This window comes from Uranotaenia lowii, chromosome 1, assembly GCF_029784155.1.
Source record: "Uranotaenia lowii strain MFRU-FL chromosome 1, ASM2978415v1, whole genome shotgun sequence".
NCBI classification, from domain to species: domain Eukaryota; kingdom Metazoa; phylum Arthropoda; class Insecta; order Diptera; family Culicidae; genus Uranotaenia; species Uranotaenia lowii.
Window position 1 is genome coordinate 203,581,518 of NC_073691.1, and position 23,771 is coordinate 203,605,288.

General features: G+C 32.8%; 1 protein-coding gene across 1 annotated transcript in view; it reads right to left on the bottom strand.

Moving 5' to 3' along the window:
- LOC129744394 (chloride channel protein 2-like) overlaps nt 1-23,375 on the bottom strand; it is an 88,468-nt gene extending 65,093 nt beyond the window's left edge. The window contains 3 exon segments of the mRNA XM_055736903.1: nt 15,445-16,109; nt 22,053-22,393; nt 22,997-23,375. Of these exon segments, the coding sequence (XP_055592878.1) occupies nt 15,445-15,906 (462 nt within the window). The 5' untranslated portion in view covers nt 15,907-16,109; nt 22,053-22,393; nt 22,997-23,375.
- Between the last annotated feature and the right edge of the window lie 396 nt (nt 23,376-23,771).

The following is a 23,771-nucleotide window of genomic DNA, read 5'->3' on the forward strand; positions in this document are numbered from 1 at the left end:
AAAAATGACAAAAATGACAAAAATGACAAAAATGACATAAATGACATAAATGACAAAAATGACAAAAATGACAAAAATGACAAAAATGACAAAAATGACAAAAATGACAAAAATGACAAAAATGACAAAAATGACAAAAATGACAAAAATGACAAAAATGACAAAAATGACAAAAATGACAAAAATGACAAAAATGACAAAAATGACAAAAATGACAAAAATGACAAAAATGACAAAAATGACAAAAATGACAAAAATGACAAAAATGACAAAAATGACAAAAATGACAAAAATGACAAAAATGACAAAAATGTCAAAAATGTCAAAAATGACAAAAATGACAAAAATGACAAAAATGACAAAAATGACAAAAATGACAAAAATGACAAAAATGACAAAAATGACAAAAATGACAAAAATGACAAAAATGACAAAAATGACAAAAATGACAAAAATGACAAAAATGACAAAAATGACAAAAATGACAAAAATGACAAAAATGACAAAAATGACAAAAATGACAAAAATGACAAAAATGACAAAAATGACAAAAATGACAAAAATGACAAAAATGACAAAAATGACAAAAATGACAAAAATGACAAAAATGACAAAAATGACAAAAATGACAAAAATGACAAAAATGACAAAAATGACAAAAATGACAAAAATGACAAAAATGACAAAAATGACAAAAATGACAAAAATGACAAAAATGACAAAAATGACAAAAATGACAAAAATGACAAAAATGACAAAAATGACAAAAATGACAAAAATGACAAAAATGACAAAAATGACAAAAATGACAAAAATGACAAAAATGACAAAAATGACAAAAATGACAAAAATGACAAAAATGACAAAAATGACAAAAATGACAAAAATGACAAAAATGACAAAAATAACAAAAATGACAAAAATGACAAAAATGACAAAAATGACAAAAATGACAAAAATGACAAAAATGACAAAAATGACAAAAATGACAAAAATGACAAAAATGACAAAAATGACAAAAATGACAAAAATGACAAAAATGACAAAAATGACAAAAATGACAAAAATGAGAAAATGTCAATTTTGTCAATTTTGTCAATTTTGTCAGTTTTGTCAATTTTGTCAATTATGTCAATTTTGTCAATTTTGTCAATTTTGTCAATTTTGTCAATTTTGTCAATTTTGTCAATTTTGTCAATTTTGTTAATTTTGTCAATTTTGTCAATTTTGTCAATTTTGTCAATTTTATCAACTTTGTCAATTTTGTCAATTTTGTCATTTTTGTCAATTTTGTCAATTTTGTCAATTTTGACAATTTTGTCAATTTTTTCAATTTTGTCAATTTTGTCAATTTTTTCAATTTTGTCTATTTTGTCAATTTTGTCAATTTTGTCAATTTTGTCAATTTTGTCAATTTTGTCAATTTAGTCAATTTTGTCAATTTTGTCAATTTTGTCAATTTTGTCATTTTTGTCATTTTTGTCATTTTTGTCATTTTTGTCATTTTTGTCATTTTTGTCATTTTTGTCATTTTTGTCATTTTTGTCATTTTTGTCATTTTTGTCATTTTTGTCATTTTTGTCATTTTTGTCATTTTTGTCATTTTTGTCATTTTTGTCATTTTTGTCATTTTTGTCATTTTTGTCATTTTTGTCATTTTTGTCATTTTTGTCATTTTTGTCATTTTTGTCATTTTTGTCATTTTTGTCATTTTTGTCATTTTTGTCATTTTTGTCATTTTTGTCATTTTTGTCATTTTTGTCATTTTTGTCATTTTTGTCATTTTTGTCATTTTTGTCATTTTTGTCATTTTTGTCATTTTTGTCATTTTTGTCATTTTTGTCATTTTTGTCATTTTTGTCATTTTTGTCATTTTTGTCAATTTTGTCAATTTTGTCAATTTTGTCAATTTTGACAATTTTGTCAATTTTGTCAATTTTGTCAATTGTGTCAATTTTGTCAATTTTGTCAATTTTGTCAATTTTGTCAATTTTGTCAATTTTGTCGATTTTGTCGATTTTGTCAATTTTGTCAATTTTGTTAATTTTGTCAATTTTGTCAATTTTGTCAAGTTTGTCAATTTTGTCAATTTTGTCAATTTTGTCAATTTTGTCAATTTTGTTAATTTTATCAATTTTGTCAATTCGGTCAATTTAGTCATTTTTGTCAATTTTGTCAATTTTGTCAATTTTTTTTTGTTTACTAGTGTAATTTTGTAAATTTTTTATCGTTTGGTTTCAAATTTTCTAAAATCGGTCGATTTAACAAAAAAAACATACAATTTACGAAATTGATAATGTTGAAATTAAAATGTAAAACTGACAAAATTGTCAATAATAACCGGAAAAACGTTTAATTGTTTGAAACACATGGTTGGGCATCTTCCTTTAAATTTTAATCTTCATTTTTATTTTAAAGTTATCATTTGCTGTAACTCCATACAGAGTTCATTGAGTTTATAGGTACAAATATTCTAAAAATAAAGGTTTTTTCCTCAATAATCGACATTCTCCAAGACCGTGAGGGATTTTGAATTCTGAGAAAAATATTGAAGTTTTTTTTTACCTTTTTCCTTAATCTGCAAAAAATGGGAAAATTGACAGAATTTAAGGAAAATTTTAAACTAAAATGGTTTTTTGATATTTTAATCGCATAAGTAAAATCGTTGAGCATTCGTCAACAAAGTTATAGAGTATAAATCTACAAAGCGCGAAAAATAGTGTTTTAACCCGCTTCGACAAGTTATTTTGTTCCCAAGTTGTTAGTAAATGCATATAATAGTGACATTGTTCGACCATTATTTGTTTCGATGCAAAAAAATTGATTAATTGTCACTATTTCACTCAAAATTTTAAAGGCGATTTTGGCCCAATTTGGTGTCTTTAGCTGAAAGTTAGATAATAAATTTGGCTATACAGTGGCGTTTTTGTAAAATATTCGGTGATGCTGACGGTACTTTTAGACAGCATTTAAAGCTTTTTTACAGTTTTTCATGTCAAAGGTCATTATTTAATTTTTTTAAAGATTTTATTTGAAAAGCTGATAAAATTTCAAGCGTTTTGATGTGCTATTTTATGATTTCCATAACAGAGTTATGTAGTTTTCAAATTTTGTTTTATTCTTTTTATACACCAAGAAATCTTACCGAATCTAACTCAAAAAATAAAAATGTAAGAAATATGAAAAAAATACATGTGTTTTTAAGTCGTATCGATGAACCAAATTTTCAAGTTTGGGGAAGATTCCCGGTACAAACCCCTCAGATAATAAAAAAAAATTCCCCATGTGGGAGTGAATTTTAGGAATTATATTTATCAAGTTATGCCGTGAGACAGAAAACTATGTAAAATAAATTACCCCAAAATTTGTAAAACCCAGTGTCCAGAATAATAAAATTGAATTTTTTGCAAAACATTATATGTTGAAAGTGTTCGAAACCAAGAAAAAATGTGATCCAGAAAAATCTAGGTAAATTTTGTGAAAAGCTGAGGTGAAAAAAAGTTCAGAGGTAATTTTTAATGTTTTGAAAAATTAAAAGTTAAACTAAAAAAATCTCAATATATGGGTGGCGAAGGATGGGGGGGGGGGGGTGTGAGTTAAACCGTAGACCTTGACCCCCTCTCCTCATTAGAAATACTTTATCATATAAATAAAAAAATGAGTGATGAAAAACACGCAAATAAACTAGCCATTGAGCATGCCAAAATAAATAAGTAATTCTCTTCAGGAATTCAACCCATTCTCTGGAGCCACTATTAGCCTTTCATTTCAATTTGCAGTAGATATTTTCTGAAAAAAGGAAAACATCATAATTTTTTGTTTTGATTTACATATCAGTTCCAACTGTTGAAATAGAGTTATAGTTATAGTCAAAATTATATAAATACCTAAGAGGGAAACTCAAAAAACAGTATGTTTCATACAGAAAAAAATATCTGATAATCAAATCGATCAAAAAGTTATTGGTATCTATACATTTTTACGAAAATATGAGAACGAAATTGTAACATCAAACAATTTATAGATCCTGTTTCAAAAGAAGGCATTGGATGACACCCGCAAAGATTGTTATAAAGAAGTTAGGGAATTTTAGAAGCTAATCATGAAACCGATTCTACTGGACTTCAGTAAATGGAACAGATATAATTTCAGAACTTGGAATCAGATCTATCATGTTTAGAAAAGTCAACAAAAAATAGAACATTCTTACTTTAACGACTCTTACACTATAACAATCGTAGTGTACTGCAGAATGTCATCTTATGGTAGGCAACATAATTACTTCATAACACTCTCTGGAGCCACTTCAGTCTTTTATCTGAAGTATCTTTTCAGCTTTGATTGAACTAGTACAGCTTAGTGGGTTCAAGTATGGTTTATTGTTATTGTTTCATCAGCTCATTGTTCATGGAACACTCTTAGATATATTAATGATATATTCACAATAAGTATTGGTATCAGATGATAATATTATATCAATTCTTGGTCATATGTGTATACATGTAAGATCACCTAAAAATCCATCTATACAAACCAACAACTTTGCGCTCGCTTACGCGGATCAAAGACCTCTAACCGATGCAGCATCGGTTCCACTGTCAAGGTTGCCGGTCAAGCCATGGGCGCAAAAGTCTAAAAACAAAAATCTACACCAACCAAGCCCCAAATCTCCCCCAAAACGGAGACAACAAACACAAACGAGTATGATCCCGGTGTGGTGGGCGGCAATGAAACCCAAAACCCGACCACATCCCGCGTTCGCTCGCTCTGTCCATCGTCCATCTTTCATCGTCAAACAAACAAACCGGGAAAAACAATAAAAACTAACACGCGTCAAAATAATTTCAAACTACAAATCTGCTGCGCGCCGCGCCTCGTCTTTCGGGGGGAAAATCATCCCAAACCCCATCAGTGTTTTTGAAAGCTATCGCGAAAAAGGTGATTTCGATGTGTATTGCTTGCTGCTGCTGTTGGTGAAAATGTGGGTCTTTTACGAGAGCAAGCGCGTCTCGTCTAAAAGTAGATTAAGTAAGCGCGTCCGTCGTTGTCTCCTCGGAAGAAAGCATTATGGGAAATGAAACATTAAGCCAGAGGAAAGACCGAAAGAAAGACAGAGAGTCACATAATTTGACGCTAAGTTGGATGGACTTGGGTAGGTGATTTGCGGCTGCTGCAGTGCAGCATCCTACATCTACACACATCTGGCAAAAGTGCTGTTTCGTTCAGGTTGGCAACCAGTGTCACTGTCAAGAGCAGCATTTCGCACATTTGTGAGTCAGTCAGTGATGGATCCTGCTGTTAATGAAACATCACCGGGACGGAGTAGAGCTTTTTCCAGTTCATGTCTACCATAATCGGCTGGCAATTTCTGTTAGCTGTCTGGGAGGGTCTAAATTATTTTTATAAATATGAGTTGGTTATACTTCAACAGAATCTATTGTGTTTAAAATTTTCGACTATGATCACATTGGAGTAAAAATTTAGAAAAGCAAACGAAAAAAATTGAAAAAACATGGTATTTAATACCGCTATGATTTTTACTCTATAACACTTTTTTATAACTCCAACCGTTATGCGGTTTCAGGTGAAAAAATGTGTTGTTTTAAGCTTTAAAAATTAAGTTTTGGAAACCATCGATCAATAATGGAAAAGGTTTTTCAGAGAATTATTTTTTTTCTTTTTCTCCAAAATCAAATGTCTCAAAACTCAATTGATATTTAAAGCTGTAAAGTTTTCGATCTAGCTTTAATATGGCAGGTGACCTTCTGCTAAGTCAATGTTCATTTTATGTCTGAAGCGCGTGAGATTCATCATGTTTTTTTATTCCAATGCAAATTGTTGTTGCTCTGCTAGAATATTGATATTTAATTTTAAGCAAAAGAGTAAACATTTCTGTTATATGAAGTTCACTAATCTGAACATCTATTACTTTACCCCGATTGTGATTGAATAAAAAAAAATCAACATTACCATTAATCTTACGCAAAAGTGAAGTTTAGATAATCACTAGCATTTTTAAACCTTCAATAACATAAAAGATATTCGAAAGTAATGTCACTGATAAGGTAATGTTATGAAGTAAAACTTTCATGGATTTATGTACAATAGATTAAGTCGATTTGAGGTCATTTTTTTCTAATTTCTCAAACCCTGGGGTTTTCAAAGCTTCATTTTGGACTAAAAATCGTCCATGATTTTTTGCACAATTTTTAAGTAACGAGTACATGAGTAAATATTAACTTTTAGGATTGTATGGGAATATTATTTTTTTTCCGGAAAAATCAACATCATTTCTGTTTTTTTCTGTTGAACCTGTGGATTTTTATGCAAATTTATAAATTCTATGAAGAGAGTTCAACTACCATAATTTATGGTTGTTACCTAATTTATCGACAGTATCGGTAATGTGCTTTTAATCAATAACATCTTAAGATTACGAAAATTAAAAAAAAAAATAACGAACAAACATATAGAGGATCTCAGTGAAACTTCATGTTTCTTTGAAGAGATTTAAATTCTACTTGAGGCTAAAGCGTACATTTTTCAAGAGTTTAATGTATGCCGTGACCGAAACTCGATCTCATGACCTCTGGCTGAGAAGACTTAAACGCTATCCTCTAGGTTAAAATAGCAAATTCCATTCTGGAGCCTATTTCTACATAAGTGATTTAAATAAGTCATATTTAAAACAGTTTTGTTTGAGGTTATATTGTTATTATTGATTTTAAATTTTTAAAATGAAGATATTATTGAAATTAGACTGAAACAAAATTACGAAGGTCGCAGCAAGCCGTATTCGGGTAAGGACGTGTTTCTTCCGTCGTGGCGTTTTTTTCGTTTGTTTTTTTCGAGAGAAAAAATGTTGTTGAATTTATTGAAAAATTTTATAAGAAGAGTAGGCGTCGGTTGAAAATGCAACACGCGTTTTTCCGTAGCTGCGAAACTTCGAATTGAAAAATCCATAAATTTGAGTGAAAATGGAACTGTTTTCTTTGGTGATTTATGGTGCTATACTACTAATTTCAAGTGTAACAGGAAGAATCTAACTTTCTTATCGGCGGATGTTTAAACGGTGAAAACTGCGAAGAAATGGGTTTCCTAATAGCGACCCGTCGTTCGGGAAAGTTTTTTTTTGCTTATTGAGGACTCTTCAGTTTAACGTAATTTGTGATTGAAAAATGTGGCTCTTCAAATGCATGTTCATTCATACCCGTAAATAAAAGAAAAAATGTGGTGAGGCAACTAGCGGACCTCAGTAGAGTGCGAGGAAGGACCTTTAACCTCATGAAAAATCTTCATTTTTGGGCCTTTGTGGGATTATCTTGTGAGGTTTTTCTTATGGCGATACTGAAGTGTGAATGTTTCGGGCAACGGAAAAATTGTTGTTAATTGCTAGTGAAGGTTTTCTTAAGGCAACGATGTTGTTTTGTTTATGTTTTCGTGGCGCTCGGCTACTTTAATACAAAAAAGTAACGAAAATTAAAGCATCGAAATCGTATTGATATGTTTGAAATAATAATACTTGGAACAGAGAAATAAAGAGCAAAGCCTGAATAGAAAGAAAACAGAATAAGTACCGATTCGTAACGTAATGTATGTGAACGACCGAATTAAGAGCGTGTAAAGGCGCTTTATCCTTGGTCGACGACCCGAAATAAAAGAACACAGAAATCTAAAATACTATGAAATAAAACGACTTAAATATGAAATCACTTAGACATAAGTTCTGGCTGTGGAAGTATGATTAGTGTTTAGTGATTAGTGTATGCCTGTTCCCTGTGGACTCGAAGACTATTGGATCGGATTTTGTGGGGCTATGCGGGTGGAGATCTGGTAGAAGTTTAAGCACACTTCCTAGGCGGAGGGGGGAAGGGCTCCCCCGAACGGAGGAGGCATTAGTGTTTCTCGGGATGACAGGGAAAAGGGTATTTTGAGCTCCGGTTGAGAACGGATATGGCAGAGGGGCTAATTTGGATACGGTTTGCGTTTTAGTGATGGTTTGGGACCCGTGCCTGCTTCCAATGAAAAGTTGAGAGGGGGAGAGCCATCTTTGACAGGAGTCGGGGTTTGTGTGTAGGAGTTGCTTCTGTGATTGTTTGAGACTCACCCTTCTTGAAGTAAGGAGTGGAGGAGGGAATGGGGATTAATTGACTGTAAGCTGGACAAACGGGTGGAGCTTGGTTCGATAATATGAGTTGGTATGGACGCATGCTGTTCTGGGATTGATTGGGATATCTTCCAGTCTCTAGTTTTGTTTAACGAAGTCCCAGGTTGTACCAAACTACACAACTCAAAAGAGTGTATTGCAGGTTACAAAGCCAATGGAAATTTATAATAAATTGATTAGTGTTTCAATCGTTTACTAAATTTTTTCTGATCATTAACCCCTCATACTATCCACAGTGTGGACGGAAAGATACGAAGGCAAAATAGCTGATCTACAGAAACCCAAAGCTAATATTTTATATTCTAATTTTTATTACGGTGAGTATAATGTTGGTAAGTAAGTATCGTAATTTTCTAATTCCTTAACAGCATTTAATGTATCAATCTTCCATATACACTTTCCCAAATGGCATTAATTCATATTTAGGTATTTCTATATTCAAAATATTATATGAAGCGTTTGGGATCTCCACGCTTCATTCCTCCCCTGTATCCTGTATCTTTCGCGGTTTTCATCACATGGTTGGCCTGGCCGTAGTAATATCTGCAATGCATAGGAATATGTAACAGATAATACGCTGAAAAGAAAAATGAAAGACGCAAGTCTTCCATTTTCCAGGATGCCTACATGTTTTGGCCATGTTGATGTAAGAAGAAGAAGAAGAATTTATTGAAAATTTTTATAATTTTTTTAGTTTCAAGTACAAAATAAATGTGAAACTATTTTAAAACGCTTGAATTTCGAGAAATGTAGAGACAAATACATAAGCGCGTTTATTTCGAATAGATGATTCGGAGCGGAGTGTTGTTTTTGTGCTATCATTCAAATTCAGTATTATGGAATGAAAAAGTGCTTTTTGTGTCATATGTTTTTTTTTCTTAAACCAAATGATATTGAACAATCGTCAAATGTTTTCATATTTCTGAAAGATGGTGTTTTTGTGATGTATGTTTTTTGCGAGAGCAAAATGGCCGGGAGCTTTGTTTGAATAGATGAGTCTGTGACACGAAGAAAAGCACAAATTTAGTGTGGTTGAAATTTCTTGCTGTAAAATATTCAGTGAATATATTTTGAATCAATAAATTTATTATTAAATAAATTATTAACAATAGGAAAAGATTTGTCTTCAGATGAATTACTGTTGAAGCTTCCACGCGCTCTTTGCGAGTTTGCCTTATAACTCGGCCTACTGCCACCCCACGAAGCTTTTTTTCGCATTGCGATCTGCATTTACAGTTTATCCGAGAGTTTACAGCATTCCCAAAATCAGAAAGCATTTCTTTTGAAAATCTTCAAATAGTTTTGAAAAGAAAGATTACATCGATGGATGCGAAAAACGTTCAGCAAATTTGGTCATTTATGTCCGAGAGGCTATGGTTGCACGTTGGAAATCCTATACGGCCAGGAGAAAATCTCGAAATCGAAAAATCCCTGGTCAAACGATAGGCGATTTGCAGCAAAACTATTTGACATGCAGCGCTAACTGGATTTCAGTTACGGAACTAACAAAAGGGTATGATAGCTAATTTGTAACACTGCAGTCAATGGGAGTTGTATAAAAAAAATGTGTTTTTTGCGAAAACTAGCAAATTTCGGACAGTAATAAAACATTTGTGACTTTTTAGGATTCAATCCAAGGCGAAGCTGTTCCGATAGAAATCGACATGGTGGATGTGCTTGACTTCGTTGGAGATTCTGTCCGGCCAATCCGAGAAGCGTCCGCTCCCAAGTAACCAAAAGTTCCATAAAACAGGCTCTTAAAAGCTTACTCAGCCTTGTTTGAGGGCTGTATAGCATTCTATACAGCTTAAAATTTAAGTTCTTATCGATACTTTCATGTTCCATATTCAAAGCTGAATAGAAGGCTACTCAGCCATGGCATAGAGCTACGAATAAAATAAAAATTATAGAAAAAATGTTTGATCAAGTTTTTTCCACTCTCAAATCTAGGGCATATCTTTATATTGCTTCGGTTTTTTTTACAAATGTAATACTTTCTTGAAAAATTTGCTTGTTTTAAGATTTGAACCTGATCCTGCTAGATACGAACTGAACACGTTACCTTTATACCATAGCTGTTGCCTAGGTTGTTGTATTCAAAACATTATTTTAAAGTTAACTACGGGCTACTCTTTAAAAGTAGGCGGGATAAACATGTAAACAATCCGTTTAAAATATTATAAACAGAAGGTATGAAAAGACGAAGTTTTATCACCCTTCAGAAGAAATAATCCTTCGTACAGATTTTGTACATTCGTTCATTCTGCATCGGCAATCATTCATGTGCTACGTAAGTTTTAAATTTGTTTCCGTGATATTTGATATTTTATTTAAAACATTTCTTTCAGGTTACCTACCTACCTAAGGGTCCAGCGCCGATTGACCGGCGCATAGGGCTGAGATAAAAGATCTCCACTGCTGGCGATCTGGAGTCAGCGTCTTCACTTGCTGCCAGCCAAGGTTCTCGTCAACTGTGCGGATTTCAGCGGCTAAACTTCGCCGCCACGAGCTTTTGGGCCTGCCTCTTCTTCGATGCCCATCTGGATTCCAGTCAAGCGCCTCTCTGCAAATCTCGTTTTCATCTCTTCGCAGCGTGTGCCCAATCCATCTCCACTTACGTTCCCGAATCTCGATTTCTAGCGCCTTTTGATGACACCGGCGATGAAGTTCAACGTTTGAGATCCAGTTGCCAGGCCACCAAGCGCGGGTGATGTTCCGCAGGCACCGATTCACAAAAACTTGCAGTTTTCGCGTCGTCACCGCATATGTGCACCAAGTCTCACACCCGTACAGCAATACGGATTTAACGTTTGAGTTGAAGATTCGGATCTTAGTTCGCAGAGAGATCTGGCGTGACCGCCAGATGTTTCGGAGACTCGCAAACGCAAATCGGGCTTTTCTGATCCGGGTTTCGATGTCCTTCTTGGTACCACCATCAGGCGTAATCTGGCTACCAAGATACTGGAAGCACTCCACTGTCTCAACCTGTTGTCCAGCTACCACGAAATTGGAACGATTTCCTGTATTGATTTCCATCGACTTGGTCTTTCCGACATTGATTTTGAGACCTGCTGCCTTGGAGCTTTCGGTGAGGTCATCGAGTTTGCTCTGCATGTCTTGTTATGCTAAAAGTCGTTGCCAAAGTTCCAAATCGGTTATTTCTTCTCTCAGTTTCTGTAACAATACAATATATCAGGAGCAGTAGGTTGTTAGCCTAAAGTCCCTATCCCGCGATGGGGCTGCCATCTTGGACTTAGCTGGCGGGAGCCACATTTCATAAATTCAGCCGCTTGCTGCAAGACAGACGCTGTTTGAGCCGCCCCTGACCTGGAGAACAGACGCTCGGTTGTTGTTGCACGCCGCCCCTGACATGGGGAACAGACGCGTGCGGCCACCTTCTCAGTCTGCATGCGACCAAAGCATCCATCGGGGTTGGGTACCCGATCTCCGCTTAGGTTACTCGCACCCCAGCCGGCACCACGGGGAGGTAGAGATAGGAGTTGTGAATAAGAGGTGATATGACCACTATGGGGTCTCGTGGGGTTTCTTTCAGGTTGCGGCTTTAAAAAGCAAAAACCAAGTTGAAACCAAGAACGAAAATCCCCAAAATTTATCATCCAGTATGTGGGTAGTATTCAGTTCATTATTTTTTGGCAGTCCCTGGTGGAAATTCTCGTGTTTAATACAAAAAATTGATTACATTCAATCGGTTTCAAGAGTGTCCCTGTCCATCAATGCGATGATTTTAATGCTTCTGCTAGGAAAAGCTGCCCTTGGTTAGTGGATCTTCCTGGTGTTGGTAAAGCCGATTTCGCTGTTGCTGATGCTGCCATGAGATCTGCTCCCGTCGAAGAGAGAACAAAATATTGGAAATAGAAACTCGATGGCATAGGCATAAAATGTGAAAAGTTTCAAACATGTAAATAAATAAATCTTTTATTATACCTTGACAATCTGATCTCAAGGAATGGTAACCATAATATTTTAGTATTCTTCCCTATTGCTGAATCTCAAGAAAGATAAGGCTGTTACATACGAGTGTAATATGTAAAATAAATTTGGTACTAATATTGTAGCTTTATTTTGTCTTTTAATTAAAACTAAATCAATTGATTTATTAAAACACGTGAACGATTTGATAGTCAAGTTTTATAAGATTTTTTCTGAATGAAAACCTCTGTTGAAAATTCAGATTTTCATCTTTTTATTCAAGCAAAGAATTGCGATATCATTATTAATCACATTCAGTTTTTTTTTAATATATTGTCCTTATTATTCCTTATTTTTAAGCGACATTGTGAAATTTTATGAGATATAAATATTGTCAAAATTTTAAAGTGATGAGAAATTTATATTCAAAATAATATTTAAAATTGATGTCATCTTTCCATTTTGATCAAAACAGTTGATTTATTTGTGGGTCAATTCGTTTTTCGTATATTGGTACCTCTGATTTTCTGTTATTAATTGCATTGAAGTTCTTTTGAAGTTCTTCATAGAACCAAACGGTTCGTAACAAGCTTTGCATGGAACCAAAAAGTTCTTAAGAAGTTCTTCATGGAACCAAAAAATTCGTAAGAAGTTCGTAACGAAGCACGATAGTCCAAATTGAATCTTGGATTTTGTAAGGTACTTGGAACGCACAAAAATGTTTTATGCTATTTGTATAGACCTTTTATGTTCATTCAGAAGTCCAATTCAAGCAGTTTTTTTTCATTTCTCTCGAGAACCTTTAACTCAGCCAAATGTGAACTTTTAATGTACAAGATTAAGTATCTATGCGACTTTTGGTTACTTGGGCTGTTTTTGCAGCCAATCACGTACTTTTTATCGGTTACAGTGAGAAAACGGATGAATTTGTAAAGCTGACAGGATATGTTACACAAACATCATATTCAAACGCAGTGACTCATCGCATTCAGCTTAAACTCACACACTCCATTTCTTCATGGATTTTAAGTTGTAGTTGCAAAACCGGAACAGCAAAGTTAATAATAGTTTGTATCAGCTTCTCAAAGATGAACTTTATTGAGAATCGAAGATTTAAAAAATAAGAGTTTTATAGTTTTATTTTCTTAGGAAATTTAAATCTTTTTATTGTAAATTTTAAAAGATTTGTGATGAAGAGTAATTATAATAAACAGTTAATGATAACTTAACATTTATTAATAACTATTAAAGTCTTTACATATGATAACCACTTTATCGTCCACAACACTCAAAATCCTGAAATCTAGCGTATCTTGAAGAATCTTAAAAAAATTTTTAATATTATTTTTATATAATTATTTTTAATTTTTTGTCGAAATACAGGTTGAAAATTCGTGATAATTTAGCTGGAAGTCTGTTAAGATATAAAAATTTTGCACCACCTTTGAAATCGCGGATCAGTTGCCTTGGGAAACGAATGGAGAAAAATTTCGGAGCCAGCTCTTGATCTACAGCCTTCTACTAAGCATACGACAAACTTGCTGCCTATTTTGAAATTTCGGGAATCAAAATGTATTGAACAAACCCTAAGGAAGGTGGTGTCCATGTCTAAGCCAATTTTGAGCACTTCTTTCTGTTTTTCAAATTCCCGTTTGGTGTTGAGATCGCAAAATAATTAGCGCTTTCAACCACACACGCAACATTCTGTTAAAGTTTTCCGACCGTTTGTCGATGTAGCAGTTAGTTTAATGTCCGGAAACGATGTTTCTTCAAAACTCGGCGCGAATCTACAACGGGGTTTTAATGGGTTTATTTCTAGGCACTGCTTTAAATATAAACAAAACACTTACGGGTTATAAAATCTCCATATTTGAAATGCTTTGAGCAAATTTTTTCCAAATGGTTCCTCGAAAATTCCAAATATTTCCTCCACTTAACGAACGCATAGCTTCCGAAAGGCGGCACAGGGAACATTCTTACTCCAGGTGAGCCTTCCACGCTATTGCTCGTTGGCTCCATACAGCTGTTTCCGGAAAACTAAAAAATAATAAATATCGTTCAACAGACGGGTTTTGAAAGTATGAACGATTGTGTAGAACACATTTTCTTACCATTTTTTCCAATCAAACCTGGATAAATACTACTTCAAACACCAAAAAATCAAAAATTATCCGCTTTGTTTTGGAAAAATAAACGTGAAATGACATTTTCATCCATAATATCATCATTTTGATCGAAGTGACCTCCGGAACGTCGTTTGGAGCTGCAAATCGCCAATAACATTGTTCATTTTTCGATGTCGGAATCGAAGTAGGCGCCGATTGAAAAGTGGACACGATGTTTGTTCCATCCTGCCAAAAATAATTTTCTAAAGTAAAAAGTGGAAGAACAGTAAAACTGGGAATTGTGGACATTTCACTGATGGTTCCTTCCTTCAGTTCCTTCAGCTGTTATCAGCCGATGCTCAAGTTCCAAATTAGGTCCACTGTGTAAAAAAAACTTTCCCGGAATGCTGTTTCATGTTCCGGAAACCGAATCCATCGGAATGTAAAACGGAAGAAAGAAGCACCAGTTTTCCAGGCGGACTCATTCAACTCTAGGATTGACATTTTATTTGGCATGCAGAAATATATTTTTACAAACTTTGTACGTTATTCCGTTGTGGAGAATTCGGAAATTGTATGCGGCTCGATTCTAAGAGGTACAAGCTTTATCACAAGGAAATTCCAAATAATTCGGACTTGTTCGATTTTTCATGAAGGTAGGTAGGTAGGTAGGTTCTTCACTCACAAAATAAGTTCCAACGAGTAAAATTTTCAAAAATTGTAAAATTGTAAAAATTCATGGCCGTTTCATTTTACTGAAATAATTCTCAAAATAAATAAAAAAATAGGGGCTTGAAATCTTCCAAAAGCCAAAGTGAATAGAAACTACCCAACCAAATATCTCAATTTTTCCGGAATATGACTCACAAAAGGCTATATTTTTCATTTCTGGACCAATTAAAGTAACTGTATTTTTCTTTATCTTTTAAACTACTTCTATAAACACCCCTTGATAACCTTTTTGACTTCAATGTTCATTCAAAATCGTGCATTTAATGTTTAAATAAAAATTCCTTCGAAAGAAGTCAATAACTTTTGATTATAATCAAAATTATAGCTGATTCAATTGAGAATAATAAGCAAAAATAAGCGAAATCAAAGCACTTTTCAAGTCACACGAATCGTTCAAGAAATAAGAAAAATAGGAAAAATCAAAACTTAAGCTCCACAGTTCAGCCAAAACATCCAAATGGAAAAAGCTCAACCAAGAAACACCTCCAATCACATCCGGTCGTCACTTACATAGTAAAACTCTTCTAGCTCTAGCTCGATGGGATTCCGTTTGATCTCTTCCCTATCGTCGGAATCCAACGCATCATTGGGAGCTTCGACCTCCAACGGTACATCCGGAATCGGTTCCCCCGGGTCGGAGTCGATTTGCCAGGAAACTGTTCGTTTTTTCGACTTCCCAGCAACAGTGCCGGGAACACCCAGGCCATCACCACCCCCACTTGTACCCTGCTCCACTTTGTCGGCGCTCTCCCTACCCTCGTCCTGCTTCCCCTCCAGTGTGCTGCCGGTCTCTCCACTGCTCCCTGCGCTAGCAATGACCACAATCTGGTGCTGTTTGAAATCTTTCCGCCGCTTCTGGCGCTTCCGGTGCTGATACTTTTCCCGCTGGATGCACAGCGAATCCTTGCGTCTCAGAATGATTTCCGGTTCGAATGAAAAGTCCCGCTCATACTCATCTTCGTGGTATTGCATTTGGAGGTCGCGCCGCTTCGGTAGTTTTCGGTTAAGTTACTAACTAATTTAACTAAACTTTCATATTCTCTCTCTTGTATAGGCACTACTCGTGGTCGGTTATTATGGTAGTTGATTTTGTTGTTGATGGCGGTGGTAAACTTATCAGTCTTTTCGTTTGAGATTCTGTCGTTCGGACGCTCATTGTCACATTTTAAGTGGAACTAATGAAGGTAAATAATGTTTCGCTAGCATTAATACAATTTAAAAGGAAAATATTTTCGAGTGTTATTTATGTTCACCCAAAAACATTTGTTCTGCAAAAGAATTTTCCATTACCCAACTTGAAATAATTCTTTTATTAAATTCGGTAAAACCAATTTATTCTTTCACGGCTGGAAAGTATGAACCAGTTATCAGACATATTTGATTAGATTTATAAATGACAAACTGACAAAAACTGACAATAATATTAATAATTATAACTAATTATGACCCTTTGACCTTAAAAGTCTTTCAGAACAGAAAAAATGACAAAAAAAATCACAAAAATTTGACCATTTATTTTCTAATTATTGTCATTTTTGTCTATTTTTTGTGACTTTTATTGTCAATTTTTATGTAATTTTGTGTAATTTTTGTGTAACTTTTGTGTCATTTTTGTGTCATTTTTGTGTCACTTTTGTGTCATTTTTGTGTCATTTTTGTCATATTTGTCATTTTTGTCATTTTTGTCATTTTTGTCATTTTTGTCATTTTTGTCATTTTTGTCATTTTTGTCATTTTTGTCATTTTTGTCATTTTTGTCATTTTTGTCATTTTTGTCATTTTTGTCATTTTTGTCATTTTTGTCATTTTTGTCATTTTTGTCATTTTTGTCATTTTTGTCATTTTTGTCATTTTTGTCATTTTTGTCATTTTTGTCATTTTTGTCATTTTTGTCATTTTTGTCATTTTTGTCATTTTTGTCATTTTTGTCATTTTTGTCATTTTTGTCATTTTTGTCATTTTTGTCATTTTTGTCATTTTTGTCATTTTTGTCATTTTTGTCATTTTTGTCATTTTTGTCATTTTTGTCATTTTTGTCATTTTTGTCATTTTTGTCATTTTTGTCATTTTTGTCATTTTTGTCATTTTTGTCATTTTTGTCATTTTTGTCATTTTTGTCATTTTTGTCATTTTTGTCATTTTTGTCATTTTTGTCATTTTTGTCATTTTTGTCATTTTTGTCATTTTTGTCATTTTTGTCATTTTTGTCATTTTTGTCATTTTTGTCATTTTTGTCATTTTTGTCATTTTTGTCATTTTTGTCATTTTTGTCATTTTTGTCATTTTTGTCATTTTTGTCATTTTTGTCATTTTTGTCATTTTTGTCATTTTTGTCATTTTTGTCATTTTTGTCATTTTTGTCATTTTTGTCATTTTTGTCATTTTTGTCATTTTTGTCATTTTTGTCATTTTTGTCATTTTTGTCATTTTTGTCATTTTTGTCATTTTTGTCATTTTTGTCATTTTTGTCATTTTTGTCATTTTTGTCATTTTTGTCATTTTTGTCATTTTTGTCATTTTTGTCATTTTTGTCATTTTTGTCATTTTTGTCATTTTTGTCATTTTTGTCATTTTTGTCATTTTTGTCATTTTTGTCATTTTTGTCATTTTTGTCATTTTTGTCATTTTTGTCATTTTTGTCATTTTTGTCATTTTTGTCATTTTTGTCATTTTTGTCATTTTTGTCATTTTTGTCATTTTTGTCATTTTTGTCATTTTTGTCATTTTTGTCATTTTTGTCATTTTGTCATTTTTGTCATTTTTGTCATTTTTGTCATTTTTGTCATTTTTGTCATTTTTGTCATTTTTGTCATTTTTGTCATTTTTGTCATTTTTGTCATTTTTGTCATTTTTGTCATTTTTGTCATTTTTGTCATTTTTGTCATTTTTGTCATTTTTGTCATTTTTGTCATTTTTGTCATTTTTGTCATTTTTGTCATTTTTGTCATTTTTGTCATTTTTGTCATTTTTGTCATTTTTGTCATTTTTGTCATTTTTGTCATTTTTGTCATTTTTGTCATTTTTGTCATTTTTGTCATTTTTGTCATTTTTGTCATTTTTGTCATTTTTGTCATTTTTGTCATTTTTGTCATTTTTGTCATTTTTGTCATTTTTGTCATTTTTGTCATTTTTGTCATTTTTGTCATTTTTGTCATTTTTGTCATTTTTGTCATTTTTGTCATTTTTGTCATTTTTGTCATTTTTGTCATTTTTGTCATTTTTGTCATTTTTGTCATTTTTGTCATTTTTGTCATTTTTGTCATTTTTGTCATTTTTGTCATTTTTGTCATTTTTGTCATTTTTGTCATTTTTGTCATTTTTGTCATTTTTGTCATTTTTGTCATTTTTGTCATTTTTGTCATTTTTGTCATTTTTGTCATTTTTGTCATTTTTGTCATTTTTGTCATTTTTGTCATTTTTGTCATTTTTGTCATTTTTGTCATTTTTGTCATTTTTGTCATTTTTGTCATTTTTGTCATTTTTGTCATTTTTGTCATTTTTGTCATTTTTGTCATTTTTGTCATTTTTGTCATTTTTGTCATTTTTGTCATTTTTGTCATTTTTGTCATTTTTGTCATTTTTGTCATTTTTGTCATGTTTGTCATTTTTGTCATTGTTGTCATTTTTGTCATTTTTGTCATTTTTGTCATTTTTGTCATTTTTGTCATTTTTGTCATTTTTGTCATTTTTGTCATTTTTGTCATTTTTGTCATTTTTGTCATTTTTGTAATTTTTGTCATTTTTGTCATTTTTGTCATTTTTGTCATTTTTGTCATTTTTGTCATTTTTGTCATTTTTGTCATTTTTGTCATTTTTGTCATTTTTGTCATTTTTGTCATTTTTGTCATTTTTGTCATTTTTGTCATTTTTGTCATTTTTGTCATTTTTGTCATTTTTGTCATTTTTGTCATTTTTGTCATTTTTGTCATTTTTGTCATTTTTGTCATTTTTGTCATTTTTGTCATTTTTGTCATTTTTGTCATTTTTGTCATTTTTGTCATTTTTGTCATTTTTGTCATTTTTGTCATTTTTGTCATTTTTGTCATTTTTGTCATTTTTGTCATTTTTGTCATTTTTGTCATTTTTGTCATTTTTGTCATTTTTGTCATTTTTGTCATTTTTGTCATTTTTGTCATTTTTGTCATGTTTGTCATTTTTGTCATTGTTGTCATTTTTGTCATTTTTGTCATTTTTGTCATTTTTGTCATTTTTGTCATTTTTGTCATTTTTGTCATTTTTGTCATTTTTGTCATTTTTGTCATTTTTGTCATTTTTGTCATTTTTGTCATTTTTGTCATTTTTGTCATTTTTGTCATTTTTGTCATTTTTGTCATTTTTGTCATTTTTGTCATTTTTGTCAGTTTTGTCTTTTTTGTCATTTTTGTCATTTGTGTAATTTTTGTCATTTTTGTCATTTTTGTCATTTTTGTCATTTTTGTCATTTTTGTCATTTTTGTCATTTTTGTCATTTTTGTCATTTTTGTCATTTTTGTCATTTTTGTCATTTTTGTCATTTTTGTCATTTTTGTCATTTTTGTCATTTTTGTCATTTTTGTCATTTTTGTCATTTTTGTCATTTTTGTCATTTTTGTCATTTTTGTCATTTTTGTAATTTTTGTCATTTTTGTCATTTTTGTAATTTTTGTCATTTTTGTCATTTTTGTCATTTTTGTCATTTTTGTCATTTTTGTCATTTTTGCCATTTTTGTCATTTTTGTCATTTTTGTCATTTTTGTTATTTTTGAATTATTTTTGGATCATTTTTGGATTATTACTGGATCATTTTGGTGTTATTTCGTTTCACTTTTGTGTCATTTTTGTGTTATTTTTGTGTCATCTTCGTCTCATGTTTGTGTCATTTTTTGATCATTTTTGTATCCATTTTTTCAATTTTGTCATTTTTGGAACATGTCATTTTTGGATCATTTTTGTGTCCATTTTTTATTTTTGTCATTTTTGAAACATGACATTATTTTGTTATTTTTAGATCCTTTTTAGATCATTTTTGCGTCATTAATGTATCATTTTTTGAAGATTTTTGGATGATTTTTGGATCATTTTCAGATTATTTTTTAATCATTTTTGATCATTTTGGTGTCATTTTTTGATGATTTTAAAATCATTATTGGATCATTCTGAGATCATTTTTTAATCATTTAGCCAACATTTTTGCTTCATTTTTGAATCACATTTTGATCGTTTTTGGATCGTTTTTGGATAATTTTTGGATAATTTTTTGATCATTTTGAATCATTGATGGATCATTTTAGGATAATTCTTGAATCGTTTTTGTTTAATTTCTGTGTTACATTTGGAACGTTATGGATCAATTTAAGATTATTTTAAAGATCATTTTTGGATCATTTTTTGGATCATTTTTCGATCATTTTTGAGTCATTTCTGTGTCATTTTTGAGTCTTTTAGGTTTAATTTTTTGTCATTTTTGAATCATTTTTGGATTAATTTTGAATCATTTTTGTGTCATTTTGATGTCGTTTTTTGATCATTTTTGGGTCATTTTTGGATCATTTATTAAAAATGACAAAAATGACAAAAATGACAAAAATGACAAAAATGACAAAAATGACAAAAATGACAAAAATGACAAAAATGACAAAAATGACAAAAATGACAAAAATGACAAAAATGACAAAAATGACAAAAATGACAAAAATGACAAAAATGACAAAAATGACAAAAATGACAAAAATGACAAAAATGACAAAAATGTCAAAAATGACAAAAATGACAAAAATGACAAAAATGACAAAAATGACAAAAATGACAAAACCGACAAAAATGACAAAAATGACAAAAATGACAAAAATGACAAAAATGACAAAAATGACAAAAATGACAAAAATGACAAAAATGACAAAAATGACAAAAATGACAAAAATGACAAAAATGACAAAAATGACAAAAATGATAAAGATGACAAAGATGACATAGAAATTTGCCCGGAAATTTGATAAAAAAATTGGGAACAGTCCGGATTTTGCCCGGAATTATTCACTCTATTTGGTTAATTACACAAAAAAAAAACAAATTTTGATGTATTTTTTTTATTTATGCCTATAAATTGAATCTTTTTTTTTTTTTTTTTTTTGAGCGAGTTCTATGAAAACAATTTTGAAAGGTTTTTTGGAAGCCGATTGAAAATCTGTCGTTGAGTTTTGATTAAAAAATTATTTTATTTTTTTTTTGTCATTTTTGTTGGGTAATTTCTAGGTTTTGACCAGATTTGCGAGGATATTGCCCGGATTTTTGGTCGTCCATTTTCAAATCAAATGCCCCGATTTTGCGAAGTTTTTATTATAAAATTGACTGGATTTGACCGGCTCGGATACGTGGTGAAAAAATTCATAAAAAATCATAAAACATTACCTGAAGACGTATAACAAACAAAAACAGTAATGAGTCAAAAAAGGAGCAATGTTTTAGAGAAAAAAAAAATGATCAGAAGGTGCTCGTTGTTAAGACCATTTGTTCAAAATTAGTGTTTTAAAATCGTTTGGTGTAATTAATATCAAATTTGTCAAAAATGAAATGTATGCTCCCGTTGTATGAAAAAAGCACAGAGCCACTCTTTGTTTCGAAGTTTTTTTTTTTTTCAAATAAGTGGAATACATTGAGCAAGTCTTTACACACCACAACTTATTGGCCACAGTGTGTTGAACTTAAAATTTCAGACTAATGTCGATTTTCACAATGTATAATGGGTACTACTGACATGATTCAGAGTTCTTTAAAAATACATAGGTACAATACTTTTCGTTAGCTTCCACAAAATAAAAGAAAATTAAGATATTTTCTGATACGCACAAAACAACGAACAATACTGCATAGAAAACCCCAAGCGTCAGCAGAGAAATACAAGGTTTTTAGTACACAAATAACACAGCCTTAGTCACAAACAAACAGGTCATCCCAATTTTCGCCTTTAATTTTATTTGAAAAAAAAAGAAGAAAAGATTTGTCTACACTAAATACACTAGCAAACAGCAAAAAAAAAACGATAGAGCCAGACATTTTCCCGCCCAATTTTGCACAACGACGACTAGAGTGGTACTAAAAAAATACACAATAGTTACTCGGCAGCACAAAAGTTCACTCACATAAAACTAATCGAGCGCGGGGAGTTTTTGGTTTCGCGGGCCGCGGACTTTCTCCCGCGTCTCACGCCAGGCCCACGGTGATGGCCGAGATGTCACTCGAGCAGGACAGTTTTCATTCAAGAAATAGTTTCGCGAATGATCTTGAACTGAGAATTTCGAGAGACCCTGCCAGCCAGAGAGACATCCGCCTCTGGCCGCTAGCGAATTTCGACGACGACGATCCTTATGGTCACGGTCAAGTTTTATTGCTTGGGATCTTTTTTTTTTCCTTTTTTCTTTGGATGGTTGCACTAGTTTAGAAGAACAATTTGTCACCACTTTCACCACTTTTCGTATTTCTTCTGTTGGTTGAGTGAGAAAATTTAAGAATTTGTTCTAGCCGTAGAATCTCAGGTGGAATCAAAGGTGTGATGTATCTGTATCGTTTTGTGTCGAGCTGCGAGAGCTGACTTAAGCGACGTCAATCAATCAAAACTAGGTAATCACTTTCGGTTTCAATACGTTTCGGGGTTTATATCACTCGATGGGCACACACAAATAGGTAGTATACATAAAATCATCATCCAGATCAAGCCAACAACGAAACGGGGCAGCTTTGACAAATGACAAACCATGTTTGCCACCCAACAAAACAGCGATCTCCGCGCGCCAGATGTGTCGATCCGCGACAAGATCCCCACGACATTTTCCCGCCCACCCAACTCATTGCCCCACTGTCTCTATCTTTCTGTGTCTCTGAAAAACTACCCCTCCCCAAAACACCCTCCCTTCAGACGACGATGTCTCGAAACCGTCACCACAATTAGCAAACCGAGACAGATCACGGGAAGAATGGGGAGAGAAATAAGTAAAAAGGAGGAGGAGGAGGAGGAGGACGATAAAAAAAAACAACAATCATCCACCTCAAAAGGGGGAGGAAGTGAAAACAATAAAAATTTTCATACACTGTGGGAACTTTTTTGCACGCCTCTTTTCCGCCGCTTTTCGTTTGGTCCGATTTATTTTTACTTTTTAGCATTCTCCTTCGGCCATGGTTGTGTTTTTCCTCATTATGATCACCATAAAGCAGCTGGGGACACTTTTCGTAGGATCATTTCCTCCGAGGGTTGGCACTTTTTTTTCACTCTCGTCGAACGATTTCCGGGGAAAAACTTTCTCCAAAGGATTCAGGAGACAAACCCGAAACGTGAAAAGCTCACCAACACTCAACACTTCGACTCAAAAGTTCCTCGCGGGAAGATTTTCCCCACACTGGGAAATGGAGGAAAAATCCAACAGATCGACCGGACCAACGTCGTCGTCGTCGTCTTCGTCCACTCGTACCGGATCGCTCGTAACGACTGGGGCGGGATAAGTAAGTACCCTGTGAAAATGCGCTCTCTCGCACGGGAACAGTCAATCAAATTCGTTTTCTGATCATCATCATCATCGTCATTGGTCGTTATTGTGTATAGAACGAAACGGTTTTTACGTCCGCAAAATTGTACCTCCCTTCAACTTCCTCACCTCAAACGGGTAGGCAGGTTAGATCGGGCGACCGTGACAACACAACCAACACTCGGAATGCCAAAGTGGGTTGTCTCCCATTTTTCATCCCCCCATTCTAATCCAACGACAGTCGGTCATCGTCATTATCGGTTTAGTTAGGGGTTGAAAACGTGCAACTGCAGGAAAATGCTGTCAGTTGTATCCCGTTTTTGTGTGATGGCGGGAAAACCA